General features: G+C 44.1%; 1 protein-coding gene across 1 annotated transcript in view; it reads left to right on the top strand.

Annotated features, from left to right (window-relative positions):
- The window catches only part of DCAF7 (DDB1 and CUL4 associated factor 7), a 39843-nt gene extending 15247 nt beyond the window's left edge, over positions 1–24596 (top strand). The window contains exons 2-7 of the mRNA XM_053569095.1: positions 8922–9080; positions 9767–9878; positions 10549–10667; positions 15942–16151; positions 17058–17175; positions 19805–24596. Coding sequence (XP_053425070.1) covers positions 8922–9080; positions 9767–9878; positions 10549–10667; positions 15942–16151; positions 17058–17175; positions 19805–19977 — 891 coding nt within the window. The 3' untranslated portion in view covers positions 19978–24596. The remainder of the gene's footprint in view (positions 1–8921; positions 9081–9766; positions 9879–10548; positions 10668–15941; positions 16152–17057; positions 17176–19804) is intronic.
- The last annotated feature ends 565 nt before the right edge of the window (positions 24597–25161 follow it).

The following is a 25161-nucleotide window of genomic DNA, read 5'->3' on the forward strand; positions in this document are numbered from 1 at the left end:
TCCCAAGTAGCTAGGACTGTAGGCACACAAGCTAATTTTTTTAATGACATTTGAATTTCTTGAGGCTTTTCAGAACAATGAGGATGGCTTTGTTCTTGACGTCAAATTAAAAATTTAATTCATCACCATTTCTGAAAGCATTGAGGAAATCAGAAAGATCTCAGCTGTTTTCTGACTTCTTCCCTGGGTTAGGTACTGTTGTATATAGAGGTTGTCAAATCTTGCTAAAATCAGATCACCAGGGAGGTTCCTAAGAATACAGACTCCTGAAGGCCAGGTGCAGTGGCTCACATCTGTAATCCCAGCACTCTGGGAAGCCTAGGTGGGTGGATTGCTTGAGTTCAGGAGTTTGAGACCCGCCTGAGTAAGAGTGAGACCCCATCTCTTAAAAAATAGCTGGGCCAGGTGCTATGCAGGGGGCCTGTAGTACCAGCTACTTGGGAGGCTGAGGCAAGAGAATCGCTTGAGCCCAAAGAATTTGAGGTGGTTGTGAGTGAGACTCTGTCTCAAAAAAAAAAAAAAAAAACAACAGACTCCTGGGTCCCCCTTGACACTTGTTGAATGTATAAAGCACCCCAGGTAAATCTGATAGCCAAATGTGGAAACCTTTTTTGATGTAGGTGGTATAAGAAGTAGGACACTGGCCAAGTCTCTAAGGCTGTTTACTAAGTGAACTAGCACAAAATGATAATGTCATTGCTTTCAAGGGGCGGTATGGGATTAGTCACCAAGTGGACTGGGAAGACCACAGGTGGTTTATGAAGAAGGTGAGATAAAATTAAAAGTTTGTATATTGGGTAAGGCAGTTTATGTACATAGGGTCTCTGTGAACATCCTCAGTTAACAAATTGGGAAACAGGATTAGCGAAATTCGAGTAATGTGTCCAAGGTCCTTCAACTTCTAGGAACCCTAGAAGTCTAATGCTGCTGCTGTGCTGTATTAATATCAGGCAGGGTTTAGATGGATGAAAAAGGGGTATGAGGATTTATAAGTATCAGAAATGTAAAGAAAGGGATGAGAAGAAAAGAAGAGGGGAAGCAGTAACTAGCCAAACAAAAGTGGAGCTATAGGTTAGGCTGGGAGTTGGAAGCCCTTGTCAAGATAAGAGCATCCTAAGTGGCAGGTGCTCACAGGATCTGATATATGAGGTTTTGGGAGAAATCTCTGATGAAAGATATTTTTTCTCCCAGTTTAACCTCACAGTGTAATCTACATGGTTAGAGAGAGGGATTTTGGGTTTTGTGCTTGCTGCCTTATCCCCAGCATTTAGAATAGTGCCTGGCACTTAGTAGCTACCCAGTAAATATTTTTTGAACGAATATGTGAATGAAATATCTAGCACAGAATCTATACCAGCAGCTTATTCTTTATTCTGCCCAATGGAGCCTGAAAATTTAGGCTCTGTTTTTTTGTCTCCCATGCCAAAGCTGATGCTAAATATCCCTGTTTCATCTACAATCTTCCTTTTTGGCTGGGCGTGGTGGCTCACGCCTATAATCCTAGCACTCTGGGAGGCCAAAGCAGAGATTGCTTGAGCTCAGAAGCTCAAACACTTGAGCAAGCTCGAGATTTTTCTACTAAAAATAGAAAAACTAGCTGGGCATTGCAGCAGGTACCTATAGTCCCAGATATGTGGGAGGCTGAGGCAGAAGGATCGCTTGAGCCCAAGAGTTTGAGGTTGCTGTGAGCTGTGATGCCACCACAGCCCTCTACCCAGGGTGACAAAGCGAGACTGTCTCAAAAAAAAAAAAAAAAGAAATACAATCTTCCTTTTTTACATATTATTTTCTTTGAGACAGAGTCTCACTACTTCACCCTCTATAGAGTGCTGTGGTGTCTTAGCTCAAACCAACCTTAAACTCTTTTTTGGGGCTTAAGCGATTCTCTTGCCTCAGCCTCCCAAGTAGCTGGGACTACAGGCACCCGCCACAATGCCTGGCTACTTTTTTGTTGCAGTTGTTATTGATGTTTCCCTGGCCCGGGCCAGGTTCGAACCCACCACCATCAGTGCATGTAGTCAGCGTCTTAACCACTGTGCTACGGGCGCCACCCTACATATTATTTTCTGCAAAGTTCAGAATGCTAACTTTTTAGTTCCCTGTAAGAACTATTCCTTTGGTCACAATCCTTCTGTGACCATCCCTGGTTATCTCTTGCCATTCTTACTATAAGTCACCATAAGCTGTTGACCTTTCCGCTTGTTCCCCTTGTTCCCCTGCTTCCGGCCTGTTCCCTGATTCAGTTTGTCCTTAAAGGCCTCATAACCATACCACTGTCTTCTCAGACACCTTCCTGGTGGAAGCTCACCTCTGTCCTTAGTTTGCTTTTGGCCTCTCCTGCCTGACCCCAGCACTCGTTCCCAGCCACAGGTCTGTTCCTAGGTGGTTCTCTCAGACAGATGTGCTTGCTGCCACCAAGTGGGCCATTTAGTTTGCCATTGTTTGGGGGTTTTTTTGTTTAGTTGGGGGTTTTTTGAGACAGAGTCTTAATCTTTCACCCTACATAGAGTGCTGTGGTGTCATCATAGCTTACATCAACCTCAAACTCCTGGGCTCAGGCGATCCTCTTGCCTCAGCCTCCCCAGTAGCTGGGACTACAGACTCCCACCACACCCAGATGATTTTTTTTTTTTTTTTTGAGACAGAGACTTATTATGTCACCCTCGGTAGGGTGCTATGGCATCACAGCTCACAGAAACCTCGAACTCTTGGGCTTAAGCAATGCTCTTGCCTTGGTCTCCCAAGTAGCTGGGACTACAGGCGTCCGCCACAACACCCGGCTTTTTTTTTTTTTTTTTTGTAGTTGTCGTTGTTTGGCAGGCCCCAGGCAGTGTTTGACCCTGCCACCCAGGTATATGTGGCCGGCAGGCGCCGAGCCACTGAGCGACAGGCACCGAGCCCCAGGTGATTTTTCTATTTTAATTAGAGACGGGGGTCTCACTCTTGGTCAGGCTGGTCTCGAACTCCTGTCCTCAAGCAATCCACCTGCCTCAGCCTACCAGAGCACTAGGGTTACAGGCGTAAGCCACTGCGCCCAGCCTAGTTTGCCCCTGTTGTGCATGTGCTCCTTCTATTCCACCTGGCAAGGATGCTTTTCCTTTCCTGTTTACCTATCCAGATTCTTCCCATATACCTTTGAAGAGTGCTCAGATCCTAATTCACTTTCCTTCACTGACTTACTTTCAATTATTCCTCTTTCCCCTGAACTGTTATTGATTATTATCTGTTATAAATAAGCAGCTAATCATGTGTTGCCTTGTGCTATCACTTTTATTGCTGTCTGAAGTGTTTTATGGAATTGGGTTTTGTGTCCTTTTACATCTTTGTACATTATCTTCCCTAACATGTTAGGTGATCTTTTAAAGTCTTTGAGTGTTCCATGAAATGAATATGGATTTTTAAAAGTTAGGCATGGATGACAATATTTATAAATATACATAGAAAAATCCTTAGGAATATGCAAAAAAGCTACTAAAACTAATAACTAATGTAGCAAAGTTGTAAGATCCAATATTAATGTACAAAAATGAATGGTGGGGCAGTGCCTGTAACTCAGTGGGTAGGGTGCTGGCCACATACACTGAGGCTTGGCGGGTTCAAACCCAGCCTGGGCCAGCTAAAACAACAATGACAACTGCAACAACAACAACCTGAGCGTTGTAGTGGGTGCCTGTAGTCCCAGCTACTTGGGAGGCTGAGGCAAGAGAATCGCTTAAACCCAAGAGTTTGAGGTTACTGTGAGCTGTGACACCACAGCCTCTATCCAGAGTGACAGCTTAAGACTCTGCCCCCCCCCCAAAAAAAAAAGAATTATGTTTTTATATAGTAGCAGTGAATGATTGGAAGTAGAATTTAAAAAGACAATTCCACTTATAATAGGATAAAAATTACTTAGGAATTAAAGTTAATAAAAGAATTGCAAAAAAAAAAAAGAATTGCAAGATCTATACACCAGAAATTTCAAAATATTGCTGAAAGATTAAAGAAGACCTAAATATAAAGAGAAATACACTATGTTTATGGTTTGGAAGACTCAGTTGTTTTTTGTTGTTTTTTTAGAGACAGAGCCTCAAGCTCTCTCCCTGGGTAGAGTATGGTGGCGTCACAGCACACAGCAACCTCCAACTTCTGGGCTTAAGGGAATCTCTTGCCTCAGCCTCCCAAGTAGCTGAGACCACAGGTGCCTGCCACAACACCCAGCTATTTTTTTGGTTGTAGTGTGTTTGGCGGTCCTGGGCTAGATTCAAAACTGCCAGCTTTGGTGTATGTGGCTGGCGCCTTAGCTGCTTGAACTATAGGCACCAAGCCTGTTGTTTCACTCTTGTTGCCTTAGGCTAGAATGCCATGGCCTCAGCATAGCTCACAGCAACCTCAAACTCCTGGGTTCAAGTAATTCTTCTGCTTCAGCCTCCTGTGGAGGTGGGACTATAGCCGCCCACCACAATTCCTGGCTAACTTTTTCTTATTTTTAGTAGAGACAGGATGTCATTCTTGCTTAGGCTGGTCTTGAACTCCTGAGCTCAAGCAATCTTTCCACCTTGGCTTCCCAGTACTAAGATTTACAGGTGTGAGTCATTGGCCGGCCAAGACTCAGTATTGTTAAGATGGCACTTCTTCCCAAACTGATCTGTAGATTCTACACAATCTCAATCAGAATATCAGCAGGGTTTTTATAGAATTTACCACGGACTGTAAAATTTACATGGAAAAGCAGAAGTGTAGAATAGTGAAACAGTTTTTTTTTTTTTTTTTTTTTTTGAGACAGAGTCTCACTATGTCGCCCCTGTAGAGTACTATAGTGTCACAGCTCACAGCAACTTCAAACTCTTGGGCTTAAGTGATTCTCTTGTCTCAGCCTCCCGAGTAGCTGGGACTACAGGTGCCCACCACAACACCCAGCTATTTTTGTTGTTGCAGTTTTTATTGTTGCTTAGCAGGCCTGGACTGTGTTCAAACCCTGGTGGGTTCAAGCCCCAGTGTATATGGCCGGCTCCCTAACCTCTGAGCTATGGGCACCGAGCCAGCAAAATACTTTTGAAAAAGAACAGAGTTAGAGAACTCATGCTACTTAATTTCAGGACTTACTAAAAAGCTACTGTAATCAAGGCAGGGAGATACAAATAGATGGGCAGATAGATCAGCGGAACAGAATAGAGTCCAGGAATGTACAAATTCATGGTCAATTGATTTCCAATAAAGGAAGGGAAAAAGGATAGTTTCGACAACAAATAATACTGGAACAATCAGATATTCATATGTAAAAAAGCAAAACTTGATTGATACCTTGCATCATATATTAGGTTACTAAGTATGATATGTCTGATTTCCTTAAGTACTAAGTTTGACATTTCAAACTTAGTTTGTTTTATTGTTCTTGTAAAGGTACATCCTTAGTCTTTCAAACATACATTTTGGCTTGTAATTATCTTTCAAAAAAATTTTTAGAGCAATTTTTGTGAAACCATGGATAAGCCAAAAATTTGGGGTTTTTCTGTTTGTTTTTTGTTTTTGAGAGAGAGTCTTACTTGTTGAGGGCTGTGGCATCACAGCTCACAGCAACCTCATACTCTTAGGCCCAAGTGATTCTCTTGCCTCAGCCTCCCGAGTAGCTGGGACTGACTACAGATGCCCGCCACAACGTCCAGCTATTTTTAGAGACGGGGTTTCACTCTGGCTGAGGTTGTTCTTAAACCTGTGAGCTCAGTCAATCCACCTGCCTCTCAGAGTGCTAGGACTACAGGCATGAACCACTGCTCCCAGCCTTGTGTTATTTTTGAATATGAGTTCCATTGTGGAACCAATAAAGCACAGATAGCTGGAAATATCAACGAAGTGTTTGGGAAGGATGTGCGTAATGAATAGACAGTATGTTGGTCCATTCTCATGCTTTTAATCTTAAAAATGAGCCACCATGGGTGACCTGAGACCAAGGTAGAAAGCTGCAGTGGAAGCGAATCCATCTCAACATATGCATGAATTAGCAGCAAGGTTTGGTGTTATTATTCTAACACTATTGGACCATTTGAAACAAATCAGCAAGGTAAAGAAGCCAGGTAGATCGGTTCTGCATGAATTAAATGAGCATCAGAAGAAAAACTGTCTTGAAGCTTGCCTTTCTTTGCTGTCCCAACATAAAGGCATACCATTTCTATGCTGTATTGTTATGTGTGATGAAAATGGATTCTTTTTGACAATTGCAAGCATTTGGCACAATGGTTAAATAAAGATGAAGGGCTGAACCACAGTCCAAAACCAAATATTCATCAAAAAAGTTAATGGTGTCTGGTGATCCAGCACTGGTATTATCCACTACAGCTTCATGAAACCTGGTCAGTGAGTGTCTTCTGCAACCAATTGGATGACATGATGAGGATGCTTGCGATTCAGCAGCTGAGACTGATCAATAGAGACAAGCCGATCCTCTTGCTAGACAATGCTGTCCCATAAACAACACTGCTTCAACTACAGAAGCTGGACTTGGAAACTTTTTGTCATCCACCATATTCACCAGACCTTGCACAACTACCACTTCTTCCAGGGTTTGGATCACTTCTTGCAAGAAAAAAATATTCCATTCTCAGCTGTGGAAAACGCCTCTGTGATTTCACTGGGACTCACTCCCCACATGTCTTCGCTGCGGGCATAAACAAGCCATCGTCAACACAGTGATTGCTACACTGGAAAAAATCTTTTTTTCCTTGGGGCCGTGGTGTTTTATTACAAAAATAGAGTAAAAGCTTCAAAAACAAAACAATCCTTTCTAATTTAATGAAAAAATTGTTTTTTTTTTTTGGCCGGGGCTGGGTTTGAACCTACCACCTCTGGCATATGGGACCGGCGCCCTACTCTTTGAGCCACAGGCGCCGCCCTGAAAAAATTGTTATTTTTATTGTTTTATGTACAACTCATACAGCACTAGAATTCAATTTTTACATTGCATGCCATGTGAGTTGTATGTGACTCACAATATACTTACTGAATTTGTTTCTAAGAATTTAGTCTTTTGTCATTCTGCATTTAGTTGTGTCTGGAGTGGACCTGGGGTGGTCTTGGATAATGTCTTCTGAATCATATGCCCTTTGAGTATGTGCAACAGTGTCACGTCACAGTATGCTATCTGTTGATTTCCTTCAAAGAGCTGCCAGGCAAACATTCAGGGTGAAATACAATACCAGAGGTTATGGTAATCAGAGAACACAGTCCAGCTTGTGTGCTGATCTTGGCTGGCTGGCTGGCTGGAGCCGGGAGAGAGGTGGCAGAGACATGCCACTTGACAGCGAAAACAATAAGCAGAGGTTTCACAGCTTCATGAGTCCCCAGGCTCAAAACTAGCTCGAGTTTTTAAATGCAACTCTTGTGAGGGTTAATGTGTTAAGATGGCAAAACTGTGTCCGATAGTTTAGGTGCATACTTTGATAAATTGTACTGATTCTTGTTTGAGATGTAATAAACTGTAAATTTTTGGTTTGAAATCATTTCAGACATTTCAGATGTAATACCCTAATGAAAATTTTAACTTGAGGCTGGGCACAATATCTCACACCTATACTCCTAGCACTCTGGGAGGCCGAGACAGGAGGATCCCTTGAGCTCCGGAGTTTGAGACCAGCCTGAGCAACAGTGAGACCCCGTATCTACTAAAAATGGAAACTTTATTTGAGTGTGGTGGCACATGCGTGTAGTCCCAGCTACTCAGGAGGCTAAGGCAGGGGCATCACTTAAACCCAAGAGTTTCAGGTTGCTGAGAGCTATGATGATGCCACCACATTCTAGCATGGGCAACAAAGTGAGACTTGGTCTCAAAAAAAGAAAATTATACGGCAGCGCCTGTGGCCCTATATACCGAGGGTGGTGGGTTCAAACCTGGCCCTAGCCAAACTGCAACAAAAAAATAGCCAGGCGTTGTGGCGGGCACCTGTAGTCCCAGCTACTCAGGAGACTGAGGCAAGGGATCCACCTAAGCCCAGGAGTTGGGGGTTGCTGTCAGCTGTGTGATGCCACAGCACTCTACTGAGGGTGATAAAGTGAGACTCTGTCTCTAAAAAAAAAAAAAAATATTATAAAAAATATTTAACTTGAGGCCAGGCATGGTGGCTCATGCCTATAATCCTAGCACTCTGGAAGGCTGAGGCGGGTGGATTCCCTGAGCTCACAGGTTCCAGACCAGCCTGAGCAAGAGTGGAGACCCCATTGCTAAAAACAGCCAGGTATTGTGGTCGGTGCCTATAGTCCTAGCTACTTGGGAGGCTGAGGCAAGAGGATCACTTGAACCCAAGAGTTGGAGGTTGCTGTGAGCTATAACACCATGGCACTCTACCAAGGGCAACAAAGTAAGACTTTGTCTCCAAAAAAATTAAAAAAAAAATTAACTTAAAATGGCTCATAAACCTAAATATGAAGCCTAAAACTAGAAAACTTTGGAAGAAAAGATAGGAGAAAATGTTTGTGACCTGGGGTTAGGCAAAGATTTCTTTTATAAAGCATGAACTTGTAAAAGAAAAGAAATGGCAAAAGATGTTATCAAAATGTAAATTTTTTTGTTTTTCAAAAAACTCTGAAATAGGTGGCTCCTGTGGCTCAGTGAGTAGGGCGCCGGCCCCATATACTGAGGGTAGCGGGTTCAAACCTCTGCCTCGGCCAAACTGCAACCAAAAAATAGCTGGGCATTGTGGCAGGCGCCTGTAGTCCCAGCTCCTTGGGAGGCGGAGGCAAGAGAATCGCGTAAGCCCGAAAGCTTGGAGGTTGCTGTGAGCCGTGTGACATCATGGCACTCTACCGAGGGCGGTAAAGTGAGACTCTGTCTCTACAAAAAATAAAAAATAAAAAAAAAAGTCAAAAAACTCTGAAAGAAAATGGTGGAACAAGCCCATGCTGCTTCAGAAAAACAAATGCTTATGTGGCTTAACTTTGGTCTATTACAGGTTCAGCTTGTTGGTTTAGATGAGGAGAGTTCAGAGTTTATTTGCCGAAATACTTTTGACCACCCATATCCTACCACAAAGCTCATGTGGATCCCTGACACAAAAGGCGTCTATCCAGACCTACTGGCGACAAGTGGTGACTATCTCCGTGTGTGGAGGGTAAGCAGATGATGAGCAGCCAGGCAAATGGGCTTTCTCAGCAGCAGCTGCTAGCAGTGTGGAGTCACAGAGAACAAAGTGGGGTCAGAGGTGGCAAGCATCATTGCAGCATGGGAGAAGCAAGTGATGCTTATCTGGACTGACCTTGTTTGGCTCAGCAGATTTTCTAGTAAATCTAACCAAGATTCCATGAAGTCTCGCTGGCTGCAGTCAGCCCCTGGAAAGCTGAGGTTTAGTTAACATGTTGTGATGATGACAGCCTTCATTGGAGGTTGGGAGATTTTTGGGACCTCATATTCTGTTTATAGCCAAGATATTTTTGAGTAAATTAAACAAAATACCTGGCATTGGTTCTAATAAAGTGTATGAGTGTATCTTGGAGCCTCTCCTCCTTTCCCCTCTCAACTGAGTTCATTGTAAGGGGTATCCCCTGTAGCCTGGGAGTGTGGTGGCCATTAAGGGGTAAGAAGATCTCTTCACAAGAAAGATGTGAGATGGAAATTCGGAAAGCAAAGATGGGCAGAGGAGAAAATTTGGAAGGAAGTAACATTCACAGTTTATTATTCTTTATGATAAAAATGTTTTCCCCTCATGTCTTATATTTACTAAGAGATTATTTAAACAGGGCTTTTAAGACTTTTTATGAGGATAAGACAGGCTGATTTTTAAAATTATTTTTCTTTTAGGTTGGCGAAACAGAGACCAGGCTGGAATGTTTGCTAAACAATAACAAGAACTCTGATTTCTGTGCTCCCCTGACCTCCTTTGACTGGAATGAGGTGGATCCTTATCTTTTAGGTAAGGGAGTTAGGGAGTGTATATTCCAGCTTGAAGAGCATTTTCTCAGATTCAACAGTATGGGCCAGTGTCTTAACCAGAGGCTTTGGAGGTACATGAACTATCCTAGAACAGGGCCAGATGGGAAATAGGCTCAGTGTGGAATGTGTTTATACTTTGTAAGGAGTTGAGCTTTCCATGTGTGTATATCCTGTCCTTCTAGTTGGAATTCAAGATCCTAAGGTGCAGGTTGAGTATTTGACTCTATTCGTGGCTTTCCAGGTACCTGCCACCCATGTTCAGAAAGTGTTTGTAGGGCGGCGCCTGTGGCTCAGTGAGTAAGGCGCCGGCCCCATATGCCGAGGGTGGCGGGTTCAAACCCAGCCCCGGCCAAACTGCAACCAAAAAATAGCCGGGCGTTGTGGCGGGCGCCTGTAGTCCCACCTGCTCGGGAGGCTGAGGCAAGAGAATCACGTAAGCCCAAGAGTTAAGAGGTTGCTGTGAGCCGTGTGACGCCACGGCACTCTACCAGAGGGCGGTACAGTGAGACTCTGTCTCTACAAAAAAAAAAAAAAAAAGAAAGTGTTTGTGGCCTCTTGTCCCCTGGGCTGAGCAGATGGGCAGGCACGGGAGGGAAGCTTGTATGGGAACCTCAGTCTTGCAACCCCTGACTTGCACTATTTGTTTGCAGGCACCTCAAGCATTGATACAACTTGCACCATCTGGGGGCTAGAGACAGGGCAAGTATTGGGGCGAGTGAATCTTGTGTCTGGCCATGTGAAGACCCAACTGATCGCTCATGACAAAGAGGTAATGATGCTTTTCATTTTCTTCTTTCCTTATGTGCTTGCTGTGCCTTTGGTGTGAGGCCAGACTGTTCTCTTACTATTCTGCAGATTATATAGAGAAACATAAAATAATGCCAGTATCTTCTAAATTGAAAATAATAATATGCCACAGCAGTTAGAAAACAGCACTATTGTAAATGAATGCATTTCTTATCTGATATAAATGACTTATTCTATAGTCTAACATTTTTCTTTTCATGCCAGAGGTTGCTATTTTTTAAATAATATAGTCTCTTAGAGATAAACTGGGGGCTGATATGATTGGAAAATAATCTGGCTGGGTGTGGTGACTCATACCTGTAATCCTAGCACTCTGGGAGGCTGAAGTGGGAGGATTGCCTGAGTTCAGGAGTTCGAGACCAGGCTGAGCAAGAGCAAGACCCCATCTCTACAAAAAATAGAAAAATTAGCTGGGCATTGTGGTGGGCACCTGTAGTCCCAGCTACTTGGAAGACTGAGGCACAAGGATTGCTGGGACCCAGGAGTTTGAGGTTGCTGTGAACTAGGCAGACTCCACAGCACTCTGGCTTGGGTGACAGAGTGAGACTGTGTCTCAAAAAAAGAAAATAATAATCTTAGAGTAATACTTATCTCAAAACATATTAGATTTTTGAGGGAGAAAGGAGACAAGAAGAGAGAAAAAGTTTTTTTCTTTTTTTTTTTTTTTTGAGACAGAGTCCCACTATGTCACCCCCACCCCAATAGAGTGCTATGGCATCACAGCTCACAGCAAACTCAAACTCTTGGGCTTAAGCAATTCTCTTTTCTCAGCCTCCCAAGTAGCTGGGACTTTAGACGCCCGCCACAATGCTCAGCTATTTTGTTGTTGTTGTTGTAGTTGTTGTTGTTGTTTGGCAGGCCTGGACCAGGTTCAAACCCGCCAGCCCCAGTGTATGTGGCCAGCACCCTAACCATTGAGCTACAAGTGCTGAGCCAGAAGAGAGAAAATTTTCTGATAGGCAAACCTAATTAATAATTTTTCTCTAACAATGTTTTTTTATTGTTTATTTTTTATTTATTTTTATTTTCAGCTTGCTTGTTCATTCTTCTTCGTTTGAAGTGTGGTTTTTTTGTTTTTTTCTGTTCTTCCTTTGGCGATTCTCTTTCCCTTTGCCTCCGTAGTAGCTGGGATTACAGACGCCGCTACAACGTCCGGCTATTTTTGATGTTAGTAGAGACGGGCTTTCACTCTGGCTCACTCCTGCTCATACTGGTCTCGAACCTCCGAGCTCGGGCAATCCACCTGCCGCAGCCTCCCACAGCGCTGGGACTACAGGCATGAGCCACCACACCCAGCCAGGCACTCAGTCTTTATACATTTATTACTATTTGCAATTGAATATATTTTACTTTGATGTGATGTTTCTTCTTTATTGGAAAAGCTGAGGAGAGATATTTGTGACTTCATTTTAATCAAAATATTCTTCTAGGTGATTTTGGAGCATCGTAAATCTTTTCCTTCTAGAGCCATTGCATGCTCCTGATACTCTGATTTCCTGTAGGTAGTATGTCCTTTTCTTTTTCTACCTTACTCTGCACAGCTAGAGGTATTAATATCTGTACAGATAAAAAGAATGCTTTGCAGAAACTTGAGGTTTTTAACAATATGAAGGTAATGACCAGGTTGTCATTCTTAGTAAGGGGTTGTTTCTGTACTTATATACTAGAAGTTTCTATACTTTTAAGGGTAAGATCTGTTATAAGACTTCTGGACTTGACTGCTGCTAAACCAAGGGTTAAATGAAGAGTTTGTCCTGCAGAGAGGACCAGTAAGGAACAGGTTGCTACATTTTAATTATGTGATAATTTAACCTACTATTCTCTGTGAGGTCCAACCCAGAGAGCAGGAACTACTTACTCTTAAGTATTTACTCTGGGGGATTGCTTATAAGGTGATAGCAAAGCTGAGTAGCCACATAGGTAGCAGTGAGGTAGTCTGGGGAATGGGAGCAGTAGGAAACTGCTACTGCCTGTGGGCTGGAGAGGCCAAGGGAGGAGGCAGGGTTACTGGAACCCAGGGGCTGGATTTACTTGACAGAGACGCTTCTGGGAACAGAGAGAGGGGAAGAGAAATACCTTACTTTCTCCCTGTCTCCGACCATCCAGTTTCCCACCAGGGCCTCCCATGGCTGAACCAGTCAGAAGCCGCCAGCAGAGCTGGGACTCTGCCAAACTCAGTTTTTGTGAATCAGTTCACTTTGTGATACAGAGAAGAGCAGGGAGAGGGCCAGGAACAGATCTTAACAGCAAACAAGCCTGTACTAGTTCTCTGGCCTTGAAACAGATGAACCCGGGGATGGTGGCTTTAGGGAAATAGTCATACCACCTAACATCTTTGATTTTTTTTTTTTTTGCAGTTTTTGGCTGGGGCTGGGTTTGAACCCACCACCTCCAACATGTGGGGTCGGCGCCCTACCCCTTTGAGCCACAGGCACCGCCCGATTATTATTATTTTTTTTCAGCCCACCTGTCTCTAAGAAAAGACTCATGTGGGAGCCTCTTGTAGCTACCTGGCAGAGGAGATTTAAGTGTGCTTGGTAGCTGTCACATTCCCTTCATTTATGATGAACCACACTGGCAGAACACAGAGGAAGAAGCAGTTACTTAAAATTTAGAGAGCTTGGGCGGCATCTGTGGCTCAATGGAGTAGGGCACCTGCCCTATATGCCAGAGGTGGCAGGTTCAAACCCGGCCCCGGCCAAAAACTGCCAAAAAAAAAAAACTTAGAGAGCTTTACGCACTTGGCCATGCTCATCGTGAGCACCTGTGGCATCTCCGTCCTGAAAGTTATCAAGAGCCTAGCATGGTGGGATACATATACTTATAAATATGCCTCTGCCTTAAAGTGTTAGATGGTTCTAGACAAAGTCTTGATCTGCTAGATACACCAGGCCTGGTGACCTCCTTGTTGGTGACTGGCCCAGTCCCTTTTGAACCACTTCTAATTCCTATCAAAAAGAGAAGCATGGCTCGGTGCCTGTGGCTCTAGAGGCTAAGGCACCAACCACATACACCTGAGCTGGCAGGTTCAAATCCAGCCCGGGCCCACCAAACAATGACAGCTGCAACCAAATAAATAAATAAATAAATAAATAAATAAATAACTGGGCATTGTGGAGGGCACCTGTAGTCCCAGCTACTTGGGAGGCGGAGGCAGGAGAATCACTTGAGCCCAGGAGTTGGAGGTTGCTGTGAGCTGTGATGCTACGGCACTCTATCCAGGGTGACAGCTTGAGGCTCTGTCTCAAAAAAAAGAGAAGTAAAGGGTCAGGCACAGTGGCTCACACCTGTAATCCTAGCACTCTAGGAGGCCAAGGTGGGTGGATTGCCTGAGCTCACAAGTTGAAGATCAGCCTGAGCAAGAGGGAGACCTTGTCTCTAAAAATAGGGGATTGTAGTGGGCGCCTATAGTCTCAGCTACTCGGGAGGCTGAGACAAGAGGATCCCTTTAGCCCCAGAGTTTGAGGTTGCTGTAAGCTATAATGCTACAGCACTCTACCAAGGGCGACAAACTGAGACTGTCTCAAAAAAAAAAAAAAAAGAAAAGAAAGAAAGAGAAGCATAATTTCTTCACAGGCAGCCAGAGAAAAAGAAATTTATGAGGTTGACTACAAATGGAAGCTCATTTGGCAATATACCTCAGAAGATGTAATCTCAAGAAGGTTGGAGCTACAGAATTTTATTTTATTTTATTTTTTTGAGGCAGAGTCTGACTCTGTTGCCCCAGGCTAGAGTGATAGGTCATCATAGCTCACAGCAAACCTCAAACTGCTGGGCTCAAGTGATTCTCCTGCTTCAGCTTCCCAAGTAGCTTGGACTACACATGTGTGCCACCAAGCCTGCCACTCCACTGAGGATGAGAAAGTGAGACTGTTGGAAGGAAGGAGGGAGGGAGGAAGGAAGGAAGGAATGAAGAAGGAAGGAAGAGAAGGAGGGAGAGGGTCTCAGTCTTTTTTTTTTTTTTTGAGACAGAGTCTCACTGTGTTGCCCTTGGTAGTGCCATTGTGTCACAGCTCATAGCAACCTCAAACTCTTGGGCTTAAGCAATTCTCTTGTCTCAGCCTCCCAAGTAGCTGGGACTACAGGCACCTGCCACAATGCCCAGCTGTTTTTTGGTTATAGTTGTCATTGTTGTTTGGCAGGCGCAGGCTGGATTCGAACCCACCAGCTCCAGTGTATGTGTCTGGTGCTCTAGTCGCTGAGCTATAGGTGCAGAGCCCTGGGTCTCAGTTTTGCTCAGGCTGGTCTTGAACTCGTAAGCTTAAGCAATCCATCCACCTTAGCCTCCCAAAGTGCTAGGATTATAGGCGTGAGCCACTAGGACCAGCAAGCTACAGTGTTTAGTGAGAAGTTGAGAAGTTCCACTTAGGTCTCCCTAAGCTGTCATTATTATTCTTGACCCCAGAAGATGGGTTTAATTTGGCATTTATTTTTCTGTTTTTAAACTGTCTCTCTACTTACTTGACTCTGGTTCTGTTTGTCTCTTTGTCCCTCTTTTTCTCTAAAGCTCTCCATTGCTCTCCTCTTCTGTTTCCTCATAGACATTAGTGTTATACAATGTTTGCAGTAAGTAATAAATGCAGGAAACAATGATTCAAACCTAAATTGATTCATTTATGGGTATTCAGCCATTAAAAGAAGAAGCAACATGTCCTAGGACAAGAGAATGCTACTAAACCCACTTGTGGATATAGGAACACCCACACCTCCTATGATTGATTCTTGTAAATGAATCTCAAGTCCAGGTTTCATGGTAGAATCAGCTTGGCTGCTATTAAGTGGCTGTGGGGGTGCTGCTTCCACCTCTCAGATTGATGATCTTGGCCTTAATGTGGTCATGAACCTACCTCTGATTGCACACAAGTGAAAGCTACGAAGGCCCAGGAAATAAATGTCTTATTCTTGTATTGTGACAGAAGATAGCCACTGCTCTATTCGTCAGCAGGGTATGTGCCTTTTATTTTATCACAGGGGTTGGAGGGAGAAGACTTGGAAGCAGGAATGTGAGAAGAAGCCAGTCACTTTCTGTAGCAGAATGATCTTCACTCTCTGGGGAACCACTGATGGTAGAGCTTGCAGGTTCCAGTACTCACAGACACTGTTTGGGCTTTACCTTCTTTACCTGCTTCTGTGTCATGAGTTGGCATTTGGATGAACTGGACCTGGCAGATTTCCCTATTTGGGGAAAAGGAGGTAACAGATCTGAATCTGACTGAAGGTTCTCATTCACCAACAGGTCTATGATATTGCTTTTAGCCGGGCCGGTGGTGGCAGGGACATGTTTGCCTCTGTGGGTGCTGATGGCTCAGTGCGGATGTTTGACCTCCGCCATTTAGAACACAGCACCATCATTTATGAAGACCCACAACATCACCCACTGCTTCGCCTGTGCTGGAACAAGCAAGACCCTAACTACCTGGCTACCATGGCCATGGATGGAATGGAGGTGAGCTAATGTAGGCCCTGCCATTTAATTTGAGCACTGTCTAGTACATCTAAAAGGGTGGTTCTCAACTGGTGAAAGGGGGATCTTTGGAAATATCTGGAGACATGTGGTTCTCATAACTCAGGGCTTGGAAGCAGGTAGTGAGTGTAACCGCGTCTAGTGAGTAGAGACCGGGGAGGCTGCTAACCGCAATACACAGTACATCCCCAACAAAGTATTATCCTACCCAAAAAGTTAGTGGTGCTAAGATTGAGAAGGCCTGATCTAGAACAAGGACTGTGTGTTAAGAACTTTTAATACTTGGAGAGTTGGAATTGGAGCCAAGAAAAGCAGTATCTAAAGAGTAAAGCAAATCGTATGTGCTTCTGATGCTGAGTGAGAAAACAGGCCATTTTCCCCTTCAGTAGTCTGACAGATTCATCCAACTTTAGCAAACAGACATAGAAATGGCAGCTCTCTCTGTAATTTTTTACTTGATACTACAGAAAAGTGTAGTGACACCGAGCATGTGTCAATGGCTGGAGATGATGCAGTAGTGAACTTGGTTTGGTGAAGCTGGTGCCTCGGCTTCTGCTGTGGTGGGGTTCTCATTCTGTTCAGCTGAGTTGTGCAGAATTCTTATCACATGCACCTACCAGGACTGGGTGGATTATCCAAACTCAGGTTGCCCACTCCCCTTCCCTATCAATCTAAAGGCCTGGTGTTGCTCAAGATACAAACTATAAATTACCCAGGTCCTTTGTTTTCTTTTTCCTCAATCTTAAGGAAATCCTGCTCTAATATTTTTTAAATCCACAAATGAAAAAGTTATGCTTAAAAATTGTTTTGTGTGTAGTGTTTTTAGTTTTTTTGTTTATTTCTGTTAAACTCTGAAGCTCCTGGACCTTCTACTTGTTATTTTTGCAGGTTGTGATTCTGGATGTCCGAGTTCCCTGCACACCTGTTGCCAGGTTAAACAACCACCGAGCATGTGTCAATGGCATTGCTTGGGCCCCACATTCATCTTGCCACATCTGTACTGCAGGTAACCACAGTGGGGAGAAAGTAATGAGACCAGAGGTGAAGAAACTGTCACTCCTGGCTCCTTAGAGTAGTAATGTTTACTATTTTCCAAGGACAGTTTTGAGAGATTGACATAAAGTAACTAATTAGAGCCTCTGCACAAGCAGTCCAAATTTTCAGATAGTCTTATACCCTCTGTGGATATCAGAGCATCTTCCATATACTACTTATGTCATGTATCAGGTATAAGCCTATGTCTCGTACTGTCCCCTGAAATCTAGGTTGGTACAGAGCACACAGATCCAGTAATGTGAGGAAGGGAGAAAGATATCTCTGGATGTAACAGAATCTTTGGGATGGCCAAGATAGATATCTCCCTGAGGCCTTTCAGGCTTTACTGTAACTTTGTGAGTTTTGGATGCTCTGAAAAGCCCCAAATAGCCTTGCCTGGCCAGTGGTGTGTGACTTGTAGTTCTCATTTCACCATTTCCCAGACCAAAGAATGAACCTTGTTCATTATGGATCCAAAGCAAGGTAGTTTGTTGGTTTTCTGACATTTGAGCATTTATTTGAAAGAAATGAAGCTGGGCGGCACCTGTGGCTCAAAGGAGTAGGGCGCTGGCCCCATATTCCAGAGGTGGCGGGTTCAAACCCAGCCCCAGCCAAAAACTGCCAAAAAAAAAAGAAAGAAATGAAGCTTTTCTTAGTTTGGGCTCATGCCCAGGTGAACCTGGGGGCTCACTGCTATCTTCTTTACCTCAGGTTGAGGTCTGCTGCCTTCATTGTTTTTCCCAGGAGTGAGGAAAGGAAGGAAATTTGAAAAAAGGAAAGTATCATCCATTGTTCATGGAAAGCAGGACTGGCCCAGGAGAAGGCCCATTTTCTGCTGGCTGGCTGCCTTTGCCTGGCTTGCCATTGTTTTGTGTGTTGCACCTGTTTTGAGTCCCTTCATTAGCAGGAGCTGTTGCTGTATTGTGGTTGGTTGAGCATTGAGGAAAGCAACTTAGTGTTTTAGAGGTGCCGAGTGTTTAAAGCAATTGCCCAGATTTCTTGATGCAGATCGTTCCTGGGAAGGGGACTGTGCCCCTTGCCCAGGTTGTGTGGCCTTGATAGGAGGCCAGTTTTGTCAGTTAGTCTTGCCTATTAGGGTTTAATTTATTCAGATTCCTGTGTATCCAAGGAATACGTCAAGATGCATAGTGGAAATCAGGGAACTCTGTGGCTATGAAGGTCATTGTCTTTTGCTTTTATAAATTAAGAACTTAACCAAGCATAGCGGCTCACAAAAATTAAAAAAAAAAAAAAATAGCTGCATGTAGTGGTATGTGTATAGTCCCATCCTATAATCCCAGCTATTCAGGAGGCTGAGGCAGAAGGATCACTTGAGCCCAAGAGTTTGAAGTTGCAGGGAGCTGTCATAATGCCACTGCACTCCGGCCTGGACAGAGCAAGGCCCTTTCTCAGAAATAAATAAATAATTTGTCTTGATTGTAAAAGTTACACAGCTAGACATGGTGACTTGTGCCTATAGTCCCAGAGACTTGGGAGGCTGATTGCTTGAACCAGGAATTTGCGGTTACAGTGAGCTGTGGTCTCACTGCTGCACTCTGGCTATCCTGGGTGACAGTAAAACTCCACTTTAAAAATAAAAAGGTAATATGATCACATTACAGATCATTTAAGAACTAGAGAAAAGTAAGTATAACACATACCTTTGCCATCTTAACATTACCACCATTCTCATTCGATATCTATCCTTCTACTCATTTCTCCTATGCACACATACATATATCTAAGTGATTACCATCTTTCTGGTGTTTCCCATGGCCTTTTAACAACACGTGTCCACACAGTACCTTATCTTAGTCATCGTTTTTTTTTTGTTTGTTTGTTTGTTTTTGAGACAGAGTCTTACTCTGTTGCCTAGGGTAGAGTACACGGCCTCAGATTAGCTCACAGCAACCTCAAATTCTTGGGTTCAAGCAGTCCCCCTGCCTCAGTCTCTCGAGTAGCTGGGACTACAGGTGCATGCCACAATACCTGGCTAATTTTTCTATTTTTAGTAGAGACAAGTCTCACTCTTACTCAGGCTGGTCTCAAACTCCTGAGCTCAAGTGGTCCTCTGGCCTCGGCCTCCTAGAGTGCTAGGATTACACGCAGCCTTTATCTCAATCTTCTATACAATACCTCGTTGAAGGATAAATGTCCGTAAAACAAGAAAAAAGTTCATATTATGTTGAATTATCAGATAAGGGTCTTCAGCCACTCAAGCATTTTAAGTGGCTGAAAATGACATGTTTTGGTATCACATTGTCCTCTCCTGATGCCTAACTCAGATGGGAGTTAGAGGTAAGTCTCATTTGGATATCCTTACTCTGGTGTAATGGATGGAGCCCAGGGATATCTGGGACATGGAGTCAAGGCCTAGGTTTGAGTTCTGGCTCTGCCACCCACCAGCTGCTTAGCTGTGTGGTTTGGAACAAGTGCCTTAGCATTTCTGTATGTCGGTTTCCTCATCTTGAAATAAAACCTCCCTCACAGAGAGTTTGGTGAGCAAATGTTTGTGAACTCTAATGTGCTCCCCAAATAAGGGATCGTTATCCCCATTGGTTGAGTGGTGACCTTGCTTGCTGGCTCCTTTTTGTCCCTAGCGGATGACCATCAGGCTCTCATCTGGGACATCCAGCAAATGCCCCGGGCCATCGAGGACCCTATCTTGGCCTACACAGCTGAAGGAGAGATCAACAATGTGCAGTGGGCATCGACGCAGCCTGACTGGATTGCCATCTGCTACAACAACTGCCTAGAGATACTCAGAGTGTAATGTCAGTGGCTCTGTGCCCACGAGGCAGGGGTGTGTGTGCTTCCCACCTCTGCCCCATCCCCAAAGTAAGAAGAAACATGTTTCCAGTGGCCAGTATGTCTTTTGTTGCTTTGCACCCACTGTTACCAGAAGCTGCTTTAGGAGTTCCTGGCCAGTCACCCCACTGCTCTCTGTGCCGGACTCAGTGCTATGTGGCGCCTCCTCAGCCCAGGGCTGAGTTTTAAGATTTTCTCTCCTTTCTTCTTCTCCTTTGGTTCCTCAATTAAAAATTTCTGTATATTTGTTTGTCAGTTGTCATGTTAATGAGCAGTCCAAGCACTGGCTGTGTTTGTACTCATCTGTCCCAGATGTCTCCGTCTATTTGCTGCCCAAGGCAGCAGCCCATGTCTTGTCCACGTCTGTGTCCGTGTTAGCACTTATGTGGGAACAAACAGCAATCTGAAGTCGCCTCTCCTCCTAGTATCAGTGTCTTTAACAAATTTCAACTTTGTATATTTTTTATCAGGCTAATTTTTTTATGAAAAGAATTTTACTCTTCCTGGCTTCTTCCTTTGTTTTATAGTTCTCCCTCTTTGTACCTTCCTCTCTTCTCTCAGTGCCTAGTGCTGGTACTGGGTCCCTGACCCCATGAGCAGTTTGCCTTCTTGAGTCACTGCCTGAGTCGTACATACCTGACCGGGAGTCCCAAACCACCTTGGTGCTCTGAAGTCCATCGACTCATCACACCTTTTCTTACCTTGGCTCTTCTCAAGGGCATTCTGGGCTCCCAGTCAGGCACAGGAAGCCTGTTACACCCTGAAGTACCACTCTCCAGCCCCACTGGTACCCACCAGGAACATGGTAGAGCTGAGACAAGCAGGTTGATTGTGGTGTTTGACTTGAGGGGAATAGTTTCGGGAAGCTGAACTTAGAACATATTTTTAGTACATAGTTTTAGAGTCTGTTTTTTCCTCTAAAAATAAGCTCCAGGCTGTTCCAGTTCATGTTAAAATGATAGGCAAGAGTGATCTCTGAGCTAAATTTTGGTATTTCCGTTGATTGAGTTTACTCTGCCTGGTGATATATTGGCTACTCTTTGGGTGCTCTGAGGTGAGGGTTCTCTCTGATAGGCACACAGTCTGTGCTTCTGACCCTGAACAACACCTATAGAGCATAGGGACTGACAGCTGTCATGAGAGGTGAACTAACTGGCTGTGGCAACCACAGGTCATCAAGTGACTTAGCTAAAAAGAATCATAGACCCCACGGTCAGCCAGTCAAGAGTCCCACCCATACCTGTCAACCCCTTCTGTCCCCAGTTGAGGGTTTGAGCAGTATTGGACTTATAGGCCACAGGCATCTTTCCGTTACATAAAAGCGTTCCATGGAAGGGGCTTCAGTGTGATTCCGGTGTCAGATGAGTTTGGGATATGCTCTGGGGGGAGAGTCCGCCAGGTTTGTCATGCTCTGCCTAGTGCCTGAAGATTTTTAAGGCCCTCTACATTGCTCATCTGTGATTAGGAGAATAGCAGGCCTTACAGCTGATGGTTTTGTCCACTTAGGCTCCCACCTGCTTGAGAAATAAAGCAGTTAACTTCATTCTTCTGGGCCTTTATACTCTTTTGTTATTGAGTCTTCCTTTTCAGAAGCAGATATAATTGTATGTCAAAAGTCATAGCTCTTTGCTTTACCACACAGGGACTTCTCCCAAAGAAAAAGACTCCTTTTTTAGTCAGGGTATTCTTTTTTACTTTGTGGTTCTGATTGGGGGCTTTTTGGCTGGCCAGGTACTTGAGGTGGACTCTGGTCCTTTACCACCAGATTTGTACTGCATTATTTGGAGATACAAAATGAGCAGTTCTTGGTCAGAACCCTCCTGTGCTTTTCATTGTGTTTGATAATGGTTACTGGGTCTTTCTCTCAAGGGCAGTAAGTTTGAGTTGGTGGCTGCTTGCTCAACGAGGCCATGATTTCCTTCCTGTGGGGAAGGGTCTGAAATGGAGGTAGGAGAGCTAGAAGGGGTGGTCCTTCTGGGGCACAACTTACTTCCACTGAATTCTGAGTTAAGATTTTTTTCCTGATCTGCACTTATTCCTGGTCTGATATTTGTCAACTAGAACTCAAAAACAAATTTAAAAAAATTAGTTAATAATAACGAGAATCTATTTGGAGAAAATAGCTATTTGCTCTGGACATCAGTAATTTTTGAGGTCTTATCCCTTGCCCTGTGGACTCCATCCTTGTCGTCGTCTTTCCTTGAGCCCTGCAGTGCAGTCCTCCTCCTGACGCCTCACCTCCCTAAGCAAACACACACATGCTTGTGTTTGCTAATCTTTTGAAGATACAGCTGTCTTACCCTCCCTTTATACCGTAGGCCAGATGACCTGTGGCTGAGGAGTGGAGTTTTGTAGTCTTGGAATTTAGAAAGCCCCTTAGCCAGCCTTGCTTACGCACGGATCTGTTGTCACTTCAAAAGCAAGTCTCTGTTTATTTTTTTGAGGCTCTCAAGTTGACAGCCAGTGAGACTGAGTGAAAGGCCCTCGATCTGCCCTCCCTGAGTGAGAGAGGAGGAGCTACTGGCACTTCACCAGGAGGAGCTCTAGCTCAGCTAATGGTGGTCCTTTTGCTCTTGGCAAGCTGAGCCAAAGCTGCCTATGCTTTATTGGTCTGCTTTGAGGAAGGGTGGAGATGCTGAAATAAATAATGAGGACTCAGGTCTCTACCACCAGAGAGCTGGAGAAAGACTCCAAGTCATTCAGAGACTTGAGTTTTTACATTCAGGAGTGATGGAACTTCTTCTCTTCAGGAAGGAGCTTAGCCTACAAGGTTAGAACTTGAAGAGGAAAGATAACTTGATAATGAGGTGAGAACTTCTTACCAGCACCTGGATCAGCTCTCAGAGAACTAGCTAAGATTCAGGAAGAAACAGAAGAATTCAGAATTCTCCAAAGTTTTGATAGTATTTACATCTGAAATTTTAGGAGATTGAAGATGCAGGAGAAAATTAATGGTAAGTGTTTTATTAGGTCCAAGGGAGAGATATGGGCTTGAAGGTCTGAGGTGGTGAAGCATTTAGACTGTTGTATGGTTGTGGTGTGAGATCAAGCCCTCAGCCTGGGTCAGCCTTTCTAGACCATGTCTGGGGCATCTGTGATGCTAGGTCCCTGTGGGGACAGGATGACAGCTCAAGGCAAAAGCCTGTAGCTGTTGGGAGTCCCATAATCATTCCAGACCAGGTTCTTCTTGGCTGTAGGTTTGTAAAGAACAGAAGCAGATTGTAAACAGTCACACAGACTTTTACTCTTCCTTTTGTTTTCTCTTCCTCTTGCCTTTCCACTGTAGAACTTTCTCCCTCCTGCAACCTGGGCCTTGGATTCCTAGGCTGTAAGGACGTGTAAGAGCTGCAGGGTTTGCCAAACATGGGAAGGCAGCCCAGTACTGTTGTCTCTCCACTTTTCCCACTTTGAGAATATGGGCCTGGCTTGGGGTGCGGAGACCTTTGAAGTGGGAGCCTTTCCATTTACTCTCTGTACTCCAGGACAAGGAAAGAGGATCATGCTTGGTTTTCAGGTTGGGTTTTCTTGAGAGCTGAGCTGAGCAGAGCAAAGTCACTGTGAACCCTGGACCAGGCTCTGGCTAGGTCCACTACTGAGAGTGTCTGATGTTACAGAGTCTTGCCCACCTCACCCCCAACACCCTCTCCTTCCACAGTTGTCACTGCTGCTCTTGGTCAAAGTCAAATGTGGGGCCACATGGGGTGGGCCAGGTCCTCCCAGGCTATTTTCTGGATGTCATCTTTTATATATGGAAACACGCAGGTGCCTTCCCAAGAGGCTTGGACTGGTGTATCCAACCAGTAACAAATAAGCTAAAGAAAGTTTGAACTCAAGATGAAAGATGTTGACAGTCTGTGTAACAGCTGGAAAACTTAACAGGCACCCACTCTGGGACAACGCAGTGACTATAAACTTGTGATACCTACTATTTAAAAGAAATGTTCTCACCTTGGATTGATTGTGGTATACAGTGTGTTATGAAAATTGTTTAGCTGAAGCTTTGAACTGCTTTAGTCGAGTATGAATCACTTACTTTGGTTCCTGTGTATTTTATGACCTCTTTTGCCAGTGACTTTCCCTCCAACCCTGAGTGTGAATTTGTAGCATGATTGTATAAACCTCTATGTAGAAAATGGAGATTTCTTGCTCTCTGAAATGTTAAGCTCTGACTGATCCGCTTCTGTGCCCTTTAGCCTAGTGTGTCTGAATTTACTTTCCTATTATATATTTAAACTTTCCCTGTATACTGTAGGTTTTGTGGCATCCCATGGTCAGGTGGAAAGGAAGCTGCCCTTTGCAGAACTGTACTGTAACCATTTTTCTTTTATAAATATTTTCACAGGACTTACTGTACACAGGGCTTGTAATAAAATTTTAACACTGTGCTGTGAAATGATGACGGGGAATCTCCATTGAAGTCTACTTCAAGGGCACCTGAAAGTGGAGTGTTATTTCTATGGCTTTATTTCTTGTTTCCTGAGTACATTAAGCTTAATTTTCACTCTTTCATTCTGTTTCAGCCTCCTGTATAAGAAGTACCATATTTTCTGCCCATCATACTTTGTAATAAAACTTGAACATGTATAGATTGATTGAATTTCTTTTTGTGATGAATTTACTTCTTCCCCTTTTGTTATTGTGGTCATGTTCCAGACGCTGGCAGGGGATCACACTTGTCTGAAAATCTGACTCATCACTTTTGATCTCCTGTTCAGTCATTCATTTGTTATTGAATTAACAAAACATGGAGCACCTACTCTGTGCCTGGGGACATGACCCTCAGATTGCTCATTTTAGGATGACTGAACTGGGTTTCTTTTTATGTTGTTGTTGTTTGTTTTTTTCTGAGACAGTCTCACTTTGTCACCCTTTGTAGAGTGATGTGGCGTTACAGCTCATAGCAACCTCAAACTCTTGGGCTCAGGTGATTCTCTTGTCTCAGCTTCCCGAGTAGCTGGAGCTACAGGTGCCCACCACAATGCCCGGCTATTTTTAGAGACGGGGTCTCACTCTTGCTCAGGCCGGTCTTAAATTTGTGAGCTTAGGCAATCCACCCGCCTTGGCCTCCCAGAGTGCTAGGATTATAGGCGTGAGCTACCGTGTCTGGCCCCTGGACTGAGTTTTTAAGACTAAGAGTTCTCAGGGAATA

The sequence above is a fragment of the Nycticebus coucang genome, chromosome 18 (assembly GCF_027406575.1).
Source record: "Nycticebus coucang isolate mNycCou1 chromosome 18, mNycCou1.pri, whole genome shotgun sequence".
Classification (NCBI taxonomy): Eukaryota; Metazoa; Chordata; class Mammalia; order Primates; family Lorisidae; genus Nycticebus; species Nycticebus coucang.